The sequence below is a fragment of the Poromitra crassiceps genome, assembly GCF_964638095.1.
Source record: "Poromitra crassiceps genome assembly, chromosome: 16".
Lineage (NCBI taxonomy): Eukaryota > Metazoa > Chordata > Actinopteri > Beryciformes > Melamphaidae > Poromitra > Poromitra crassiceps.
The window spans coordinates 5,445,383-5,456,516 of NC_139645.1; the positions used below are offsets into that span (position 1 = coordinate 5,445,383).

Here is an 11,134-nt window from a genome sequence, read left to right on the forward strand (position 1 = left end):
TCGCAGATGGAATGCCGCAAAAGTCAAAGTGGTTGCGAACTTTTTTCTTGCCGCACGAAAATTCCACCCCGGTGGTCAAGCTCCCATTATAACCAAGTGGGCATCGCTGCAGCCTGGCACCTAAAATCTCTGTGTGTACAATCTTGTAGTATGAAGAAGGCTTCAGAGTGTGTGTGCGTGCGCGTGCCTGTGTGTGTGTGTGTGTGTGTGTGTGTCCGCTCACCAGTCTGAGTGGGCAGTGTGTGTGTGTGTGTGTGTGGCCGCTCACCGGTCTGAGTGAGCAGGGGGGTACTGGGCAGCGCTGGTGACTCGTACGTTGGGTGGGTGTTGGCGGGTATGGCGGGCACGGCGAAGCTCTTGAGCGGGTGCGTGTGGGGGTGGGGCTGGGGGTGCGTGTGGGCGGGCCGGTGGGGGGGCAGGTTGCTGGAGTAGCTGGGCTCCTCCTCCGTGGTGCTGGAGCCGTGGTAGCTGCCCTCCGGGTCGGCCAGGTGCTCCGAGGGGCAGGAGGCCTGGGACGAGGCCGGGGGCAGAGGCTCGGAGCTGGGCGTGTTCCTCACCGACTCTGAGGAGGGGAGACACAGGTTTACAGGCTGCGTCCTCAGAGGAGAGACAGGTTTACAGGCTGCGTCCTCAGAGGAGAGACAGGTTTACAGGCTGCGTCCTCAGAGGAGAGACAGGTTTACAGGCTGCGTCCTCAGAGGAGAGACAGGTTTACAGGCTGCATCCTCAGAGGAGAGACAGGTTTACAGGCTGCATCCTCAGAGGAGAGACAGGTTTACAGGCTGCGTCCTCAGAGGAGAGACAGGTTTACAGGCTGCGTCCTCAGAGGAGAGATAGGTTTACAGGCTGCGTCCTCAGAGGAGAGACAGGTTTACAGGCTGCGTCCTCAGAGGAGAGACAGGTTTACAGGCTGCTGCGTCCTCAGAGGAGAGACAGGTTTACAGGCTGCGTCCTCAGGCTAACCTGGACAGGCATTAAGCTAACGCCCATCCCACATTTATAAACCTATTAAAGTCAAAGTTCAAAGGACATTGAAGGTTCTCAACCTTTTTCGCACCGAGGACCCCTAATTTAGCCCACATTAGAACCTCTCACGAGCCAAATCTGAGAATATTTTTGTCAGATTTGATCTTGTCCAGAAACCCATGACTGTTTTTGAAACAGTGAAACAACGATCAAAACAGTCATTCTTCTACATTCTTTAATTACGTTAATTAAGGTCTCGTTAATGAAATAAGCTGAAGTTTAATAACTCATCAATTTGCTGGGGACCCCCTCAAGGACCCTTGGTCATCCCGGGACCCCACGGTGAGAACCACTGCCCTATAGGCTTGGGTAAAAGAATCTTGAAGTCTATTATAATTGCAATTTTTGTTTCTACTAAAAGTGTTATTCAGCAATCGTTAATAGTTACGGTAGTCTTTGTGACAAAATGTAGTACAGAAGACTTTAGCAATAATAAATATACTGTATTATAATTATATGAAATAAATGATATATTAAGTAGACGTTGTCTTTATTCCAGGCTAATTATACCTTGATGATGATGAGGGTATCATAAGCGACTAGGCTAACACTTATCAAGACCCTCCTCCAGGCCCTTTCTACGTGACTTGGTCGATTCTTGGCTGCCACCCCCACCATTAAAGTTGCTCCCTCATTTAGCATATTTAGCATGTAGCACTCTGGACAAATCCTGGTCAGTAGCCAACCCGTTAGAAACACATTTCAGCTTTATCGTATGCAGGGATCAGCCATTTTACATTTACCGATGAGGTTCCTTCTTATCTGTAAAGAGAACCGTCCACCTTTTTCACGACCCCCTGAATAAGGTGGTGAGAAAAACAGTGAATGAGTGCTGACAGTGACCTCTAGAGGTTTCTTAAGCAAAGAGAAGAGATTAAAACATGGCATGATCACAGAAAGGTCCGCAAAACACCAGGTTGGTGTGCAAAGCCCAGGTTGAGCCCTTAATCGCTCATTCTTTGTGACGTATCGACTGGACCGCAAAACATTTAAATCAATAGCACATCTAACTGCGTCCCCCCGGTGGCAAAGTCAAGCTTGTTTTTGTGAAAAGTCACGTGGAGTTTAGGAGAGCACAGAGTACATCAAAAATGATTTGGGAAGGAAAAAAGAGTGGTTAGTAACTGCTTTGGAAAAGTCAAATATGAACAGAACAAGATGGCATGTCTGCTTGAATGAATGAATGAATGAATGGGGATGAAATGAGAATGAACTTGTCCTTGGCACTACCCTCTCCTCTGTAATCCCCCTGCTGTCCAGCTTGTGGCAGCGGTCTCACCTGTGGAGTCCACCCTGTCTAGATGGGAGACGGGCGTGGCGCAGGCGTGCGGGCGCGGGTGCCCACTGCCCTGGTGGTAGAGGTAGCTGCGGGTCGGCGATGCCAGGCTGCCCATGTGATAATGGTGGTGATGGTTATCGAGGGAATGGATGGGGTGAGCACTAATCACAGCTGTGAATGGAAATGGACATGGACACAAACACGCACACACACACAGGACAAGATGTTTCAGCAGTCATCATGGACGATGGACGTGGAAATATCATTAGTGACGCGGTCTGGTGACAGGGGTAACAATTAGGCAACTGTGAAATCACATCAATCAAGATAAACGATTGTTTAAAAAAAAGTTGTTTTCACTTTTTCTTTTTTCACATTACGCAAGTTTTAGATGTTGAGGAACGCACTTAATATAGCAAATAACAGTTTTAGCATCACTAAATACGTGTTGGCAAACTAAGCTTGTTTAGGGAAAAGGAAGCTTGTTCACCAACTGTCGATCTTCTCTGAATGTTGCTTTTAGCAGTTCAAATAAGCATAATCTTCTTCAACTATTTTGAGATTTCAAAAGCATGACACATGATTTGAAAGCTTACAATCTGCACGTTCATAATGTGTAAAAAAAGGTGAAAAATGGCCTACTTGTTACCCAAAAACGCTGTTAGTTAAATGCACAGACATGCGTTGTTCTGTACTAGACACACTCAAATATCCCCTCCGGCTCTCACTCGGACATAAGCAAGTCAGGAGAGAAAATATAAAACAGATTGAAATGTCAAGCATGAAATGGACTTTGATTTAGGATCTCGAAATAGCTGTTCATCAGATCAGATGTTCTAAGATCTCCTGGTGACCTTTAATCATATTCAGTGATACACTAATATCTTTATGCAATAGCTGCTGAATTTAAGTATTCAATTAATGTTATATATATATCTATATCTATATATATCTATATCTATATCTATATATATATCTCTATATCTATATATATACTATATATATATATATATATATATATATATATATATATATATATATATATATATATATATATAGTATATATATATATATATATACATATATATATACTATATATATATATAGATATATCTATATCTATATATATAATATATATATACTGTATATCATCATACACTCTCACTCACTCACACACACTTACGCTGAGGCGGCTGTGCGTCAAACGGCATCATCATTTTAGGCCTCATCCCGCGTCGGCCTGCTAGTGTCGACATGCTGTCCTCTGATTCGTGGCCTAAAAGGTACGGCGGAAACCAGCCAATCAGAAAGAGCTGCTACTTCCCTGCTCCATTTGTGATCCATTCTGATTAGTTCATTGGTTCTTTGGTTATGAATAATCATTTTTCACTCTTAACAGCCAATTATGTTGGGCTCTTTTGTACATATTAATAGTAGCGGGCGGCAGTCCTGGATTGATGACCAGTAATGGACATTATGTATGAAAAGCATGAAATGTTTTGCATGATAATCACAAAAGGGGACATTGACTCATACATTGAAACAAACACACAACAAAATTGACAAAATCTCCAAGACTTGACTAATCATGTTTTGTTCCTGGAAGGCAATAAACCCATTCCTGCCTGCAAAACAACACTGTTTTCTTCTCCCAAAATGCACTTCTTGGGTCCCCCACATAGCGAGTCTCCTGGTCAAACTCAGGAGGGTTTGCTGACCCCTTCCTATTCTGCATGTAAGCTCAACCAAAACGGACCTGCTGCCCATTTTGGTGACATTTGACTTGGGGATCTCTTTCCCACAGCATTGGGTTTCTTACAAGTCTTCCCCTGGGACAACACTGACCGCGGTAGGAGTTGCGTCTCTGCTGTAGGTGAGCGTTGCTCTCCAGGCTGCTGTCGGCTGGCGTGATGTCCTGCGACGTGCGGGGGATGGGTGTGTCGGTCATGACCGGGTTGGGCTCTGGAGACTTGTCCATGGGTTTGAGCTCCAGCCTCTCATGGTGGATCCACAGGTCTGGTGGCTTCAGGTCTTTGGAGTTTCCCTTGTATTTGTGGGATCCGTTGGAGGACTTGGACGCCGCCCGCTTCCTGGAGGAGGGAATGCACGGGAAGGGGTGAGAGAGAGAGAGAGAGAGCGGTGAGGAGAGGACAGGGGATAGACCCGACTCCATTTAATAGACTGAATCACCGACCGTGACGTTGCGCTAAACGACGACAGTCGCTTTCCTCAAGCTGTCATTTTCTTTAGTCTGTGGCCCAGTAGGTAAATTAGGTCTCCAAAATAATGTTAGTAATGTAACTAATCAATGAGATTTGAAATAATCAAAAATGCAATTTAGACATAACCATTTTCTCTTGATCTCAGTTGTTCCTCACCTCCGCACCATTAAAAGGAACAGCTCACCCTAAAATCCAAAATACATATTTTTCCTCTCACCTGTAGTGCTATTTATCCATCTATATCGTTTTGGGATAGTTGCCTGAGTTTTGGAGATATCGGCGATCTATTGGATATTGGAGAGATGTCTGCCTTCTCTTCAATACAATGGAACTGGATGGCACTCGGCTTGTGGTGCTCGAAGCACCAAAAAGAAGAAGAATTGAAACAGCAACAGCATTGTCTCTTTCCAGAAATCATGACCCGGTTACTCAAGATAGATAGATAGATAGATAGATACTTTGCAGGAAATTCATGTGTCACATAATGCAGCTACATTCAACATGTCACGACAAAAACAGGACAACATGAGGACGTTGAAACATGTAGCAAGGCACACAAAAAGTACTGTCAAGTACTAAGAAAAGAGAAAGGGGCAGCAAAATACTGATGATAATAATACTAAAGTGCAACAAATTTGCATAAAGTGACTTACAAGTATCTAGATAAAGAACAGGCACCGCTGGCCAACAAGATAAAATACAATATAAACAGCAACACGCACACAAGCGCACACACGCACACACACACACACGCACGCACACACACACACACACACGCGCGCAGACACACACAAAAAACATACCCCGGTACTTCTGGAAAGAGACATTGGCTGGGTTTCCCAAAAGCTTCTTTGCGCTAAGAAGCTAATTCAACCCTTCTTAAGGCCCCCTTAAGAAGCAAACGCGTTTCCCAATTGCTTCTTTACGAAGGCATGCGTTTCCCAAAAGCTTCTTAGCGCTAAGAAGCTTCTTTGACCCTTCTTAAGGCTCCCGTAAGAAGCCAACGAAGCCAACGCGTTTCCCGATTGCTTCTTAGCCTAAAATTATCTTCCAATTATCCTCCGTTAAGAAGGCTGCGTTTCCCAAAAGCTTCTTAGCGCTAAGAAGCTTCTTTGACCCTTCTTAAGGCTCCCGTAAGAAGCCAACGAAGCCAACGCGTTTCCCGATTGCTTCTTAGCCTAAAATTATCTTCCAATTATCCTCCGTTAAGAAGGCTGCGTTTCCCAAAAGCTTCTTAGCGCTAAGATGATCTTTCGTTAAGAAGGTTTTGTAAGAAGGGTCTGGAGCCTTCTTAACACCTTCTTAATGACAAAACACTGGCAGATCCAGCCGCATCAGGCAAAAGGAGATACTTGTGTCCACTGTTCCTCTTGTGTTTTTCCCTTTTTCCTTTCTTTCATGCACCCTTTAGTGTTTAAAATTGGGGAACACTTGAAAATCTCCCCTGTATGTATGGTTACTTGTGTTTTAAATGTTTTACCGTAGGCTATATTTCTCTAATCAGAATGGATTCCTTTTATAATGTTGTGGATTTATATAGCACCTTTCACAGAACCCAAGGTCGCTTAAATTCTGTAGTGTTTCTCTGTTTTGTTGTATGCTGTGTATATAAAGCAATTTGAACTGCAGTCCATGTCTGAAATAAATAATGTTTAATAAAGTTTAACATGACCATGATTAGGTGTTAACAGTGTTTCTCAACCACTGAGTCGTGGCCCACTGCTGGGCTCAGAGTGCCATCAAGTGAGCCGCTCCAGTTAAGATGCTTCTTAAGAGCCTTCTATTTTTTTTATTTTTCTCGACTGTTAAGAAGGCGTTTGGGAAACACTTCTTTGGAGCCTTCTTAACTCCTTAAGAAGCTTCTTAACTCTTAAGAAGCTTCTTTGTTGGGAAACTCAGCCATTGCTGTTGAGTTTATCACATTTTTGGCACTTTGAGCAGCACAAGCCGAGTGCCATCCAGTTCCATTGTATTGGAGAGAAGGCAGAAACTCTGCGGCCGATATCTCCAAAACTCAGGCAACTAACACAAAATGATATATGGATAAATAGCACTACAGGTGAGAGGGAATATATGTATTTTGGATTTTAGGGTGAGCTGTTCCTTTAAATTGTACAAATGCAGGAGTTTTCGACCCCAAAGTTATTGCAAACAAACATTGTGATTTTGGGTCTAGACAGACAGAAGGTGGCAAAGAGTACAAAGATGAGTGATTAAGAACAAGGAAGACGGGCTACAGCAGAGAGCTGAGCAGTAGATTGGTCTGGTCTAGTGGGAGACTCAATAAAAGTGGTTGAATGTATAGAAAGTAGCTCAGGTAACAGTATCCATCAGAAGGGAGCAAGGAGGACCAAGAACCAGGAAGGTCAAAGAGCAAATAAAAGTTTACTTCTTCTGGTGTGATGTGGTGCGCCGCGTGCACAAGAAGGCCCCAACCACCACCACTATGATGGTGAAGGCTCCCACGGAGATGATGATGACGATGACCAAGATGTGGCTTTCGCTGCCGCTCGTCATTCCTGGTTTACCTGTTTTGAGAGAGAGAGAGAGAGAGAGAGAGAGAGAGGAGCAAAATGCAATGAATTGTATGTGATCTGGTGCCATATTCTAACTGATCGTGCAAAAAGAAGCTGCTGTGTCAGTAAGACAGAGGGCGAGTCCCATTCTTTGGGGTAAAAGCCAACTTCTTGGATATTCAAAGCTTTTAATCAGATGATGGTGGCAGTTATTTTTGAATGAGCGGAGAACTTACCGACTGCAGATCCAAAGCCGTCATTTAGTAGCTGGTTGCTTCCTGGCTTCATTGGGACATTGGCTGGCAATGGACACAAAATTTGAATGAATACGACAAGAAAAATCTATTTCCTTAAATTCTCTTAAGTGCTTATATATATCTCCTTCTCTACTCTCATATTTATGCCTCTATAAAAAAAAAACTTGAATGCGCCACAAATTTAATTTGAAAGTTTTAAACAGGTTTCTGAAGTCATGCAGCCCAAGTTTACAGTACGTCAGCTCATGAGATAGAAGTCTGGAGGAAGAGAAGAGAGAGAGAGAGACACGCAAGAGGGCAGAGTCGGCAGTGGCAGTGAGAGAGAAAGTGTGGAGATTGGAGTTTACCTTGGTCATTAGCCATTTTGTCAGAGGACTCAGCTTAACAGGCCAAAGGAGAGCAGGGAGGGAGAGAAAATAACAAGCAAAAAACAGGTTAGCTGAAGAGAGCAGTGAGAAAGACACGGTGCGGAGGAGGAGGAGAGAGTGAGCACGAACACTCCAAACTAGAGGGAAGAACCAGGTGGAGAGGGAGAGAGGGATAGCTGAAACGGATACCGCTAGAAAAGAGGAAGAGTGCACAACAGATACAGCCAAACTGACGCTACGAGCAGAGCATCTAAAGAAGACATTTCAACGCGAGCAGTGAAATGAAACGCATCGATTTGAAGCTAGCAGCCGTAAAATACTGTCCGTTTCATTAGAACTCCCACGAGAGAAATGTTCCCTGAAAGGATGCAGCAGCCGCCCCATCAAAATGTTCAGATAAAAATGTTTTGGCAACATATGGCCTGTGGACAGCGTTTTCTACTGTGATGCAAAAAGTTGCACAGAAGTTGTTGTGCAGAACTTCACCTTACTTCAGTCACCTCACACCAAACAAGACGACTGAGGGGGGAGAATCCCAAATTCGCTTCCTCTCATGAAAACATGTCTGGAGCATTAACTAGAACATTGGTTCCCAAACTGTGGTCCGCCAGAGAATTGCATTTATTTTTTTATTTTTTTTACAGACAACAGTTTTTTACATAAACACATTAACCCTGAGGAGTAGCCGGATTGGGCCGCTTTTCGGAAATATCGCGATATTTGGTGAAATATTACAATTTTGAACATTTACTTTCAGAGGCTGCAGCAGGCTCAGTTTTAAAGCCAGAGTGACGTTTCTGGTATCAAATGAAACTAGAAGACCTAAGGAATCGATTTCTACCAACCATGTCATCATGCTAGTGTGTCAGGAAGGTAGCTAAATAAGACTCCAAATTTAGGCAACATTTTGGCTAACCGGCCATGGTTAAATCAGCCAATTTAATTTTATTGGGGGGGGAGAGTTGGTATACGCAGTGGAAGTGCTCCCTGGGAAATCTGGTTTGGTACATAGTGGTACTCGGACGGAAAAGTTTGGGAACCCCTGAACTAGAAAATTGATTTAAGTCAAGAAGTTGAGAGATGTCCATAATGATTTGTTGATAAAAAAAAAATCCACCCCTGGATACTCTTTCACTGTTACTGTAGTAGAGATCATTTTCGGATGCAAGTTCAACGCATTCCAGGAAAGCTCTTTCCCTCAGCCTGTCCTGTCTGCCTCTGTTTTGACAACCTTCAGAACAAGAGCTTCTCTGAGCTGCATCATGCAGCGTAGGTGGAGAGAGTGAAGTTTCCACTCGAGAAAAAGTGAGAGTGGTAAAAACACAATGCTGTCATGTGTCATGCCAGTTGTTCAAAAGACAAAAAGACGAAGGAAAAAAACAAACACTGAAGAGAGTCTTTTGTATTTGACAGACATGCTACCAGAAACGACAGATCCACCAAAACGCAAGCTGCTATTGAGGCTACTGTTGGTGGAGAGATGGCTCTTTCTGCTTCTTCTGCCATGCATTCTTCTTCTCTGTGTGATGCTTGACTGTCTGTGCAAAATGGTGAGTCTAGACTCTAGAGAGAAGGCTTTGCTCTTTGATTCTGAGGGACTGACACCAAAACCTGACGTTTAACGTTGATGTTTTAGTTCGCTGAGAAATATTCAGATATCAAACTCCATTGTAGCCGCACTGGATTATGGGATATGTTGACGTGATGTTATGTCGTCTACGTTTAGCCGATCATCCACGGGAATAAGAAAAAAACGCAGCCTCGGATCCCTTCAGTCAAACTTACTCTTGGGAGTGCGGAACTGCACCGCCTCGGACATGGGGCCCATGCCCTTGGAGTTGCGGGCCTGGATCTTGAAGTAGTAGGTGGTGTCCAGCGTGAGCTCCTGGATCTGGTGGGTCAGACGGTTTCCAACCACCGGTTCAATGACCCAGTCGTGGACCTCGGCGTTCACATCTGTGCTGTAGTAGATGATATAGCCTAGAGTGGGTTTCGGTCAGAGAGAGAGAGAGAGACATAAGTTGAGGGGGCATCCTCCACACTAATTTGAGTAATGTCACCATTTTCATCCTCCGTGTCTGTAACGTCCCTCATCTGTTCAAACAAAGCAATGAAAAGGAGAGCGAGCATGCAGTCAGATGCAGATCAGTGCCACCATGTTCAGCTTCTTTTTCTCGCGATATGAGACTTCATCTCAACGATACATATTGTCACGTTTCGATATCGCGATATATTGTGGGACGATATATTGTGACATCCCAGTTTAGAAGTCATTCAAAAGACGTTCTACCATCTTCTCGACAACTGGATCTTATCCTTCTCACTGACCTCACATTTTTACTCAAGTTCACAATCCATCTCATATGTTGCTCTTGGGTGGCTTATTACACATTCAGTTTGTTGCATGGTCCAAGCTGGGCTCAGACTGCTATATCTGGCCACGCGTGGTATATACAGCACGGCATCGCATATCAGACAGTCAATATTGTCCATCTCCTATATGATGGCGATTCCTTCCTGACCACAGCTACAGAACGAAATCGAATCTATACAACATGCAGATGTTGTTGCCTGTGCACATTGAAAATAGTAATTTAATTGTTCAAATATGTTTTTTTTTGTAAATACATACAGTATATTTAAAGGCCTAATGGGCCCCAGAGTTTCTCCAACCATTCAATAGGTGTGCTTTAAGGAGCTGCTAACCTAAAACAATTCTATTAGTCAGAGGTTAGGTTTCAATTAAGTTTTAGTGTCCCATGGCGGTCTAAATCCTGTTTTTCCACCCTGGCAAGAGTAAAATCCTGGAAGAAACACAGCGTGAAAATCAATATTGCCATCAATATATATGAATATTAATAAACCCATAATGGTTGAACCGTAGTCCAAGCCCACCAGCTTTAAGCCTGGTGAGAGAGAGAGAGAGAGAGAGATAGGAAGAGAATGACGGAGAACGAGAAGAGAGAAACTCAGAGACTGACCAGTGATCTTGCCGTTGGCTTCGGAGGGCGGCTGCCAGTTGACGATGATGGTGCGAGGCTTGCTCTCCTTGCTCACCACCGTCACGTCTTTGGGGGAGGAGCTGGGAACTGTGGGGGGGGGGAGATTGGATCAGGACATTGCGTTGCCAAAAAGGTCAAAGGTCAGGACTGGTTAACAAGCGATGACGTATGTTTTGAACAGTGTAAACTGCATATGTAGGCCTCTAGTGTGTGTGTGTGTGTGTGTGTGTGTGTGTGTGTGTGTGTGTGTGTGTGTGATGCTAGTGCTCGTACTGGTCTCGAAGGTGGTGCCCTGGGCGGTCATGCTCCAGGTGCTGGTGCGACGGCCTTTGGTCACCATGACGGAGAACTCGTACAGCGTGTTGGGCTTCAGGCCGGTCACCATGTGGCTCAGGCTGGTGGTGTTGGCCGTCTGGGGGCGCGCGCGCGCACACACACACACACACACACACACACACACACAC

General features: G+C 44.4%; 1 protein-coding gene across 1 annotated transcript in view; it reads right to left on the reverse strand.

The window, feature by feature from the left end:
* Positions 1–11,134, reverse strand: part of neo1a (neogenin 1a) — a 244,849-nt gene that overhangs the window by 3,295 nt on the left and 230,420 nt on the right. The window contains exons 18-27 of the mRNA XM_083652556.1: positions 10,944–11,082; positions 10,650–10,757; positions 9,454–9,648; positions 7,648–7,680; positions 7,280–7,342; positions 6,917–7,055; positions 4,151–4,395; positions 3,489–3,581; positions 2,306–2,476; positions 269–562 (exon numbers count right to left, since the gene is read on the reverse strand). Coding sequence (XP_083508682.1) covers positions 269–562; positions 2,306–2,476; positions 3,489–3,581; positions 4,151–4,395; positions 6,917–7,055; positions 7,280–7,342; positions 7,648–7,680; positions 9,454–9,648; positions 10,650–10,757; positions 10,944–11,082 — 1,480 coding nt within the window. The remainder of the gene's footprint in view (positions 1–268; positions 563–2,305; positions 2,477–3,488; positions 3,582–4,150; positions 4,396–6,916; positions 7,056–7,279; positions 7,343–7,647; positions 7,681–9,453; positions 9,649–10,649; positions 10,758–10,943; positions 11,083–11,134) is intronic.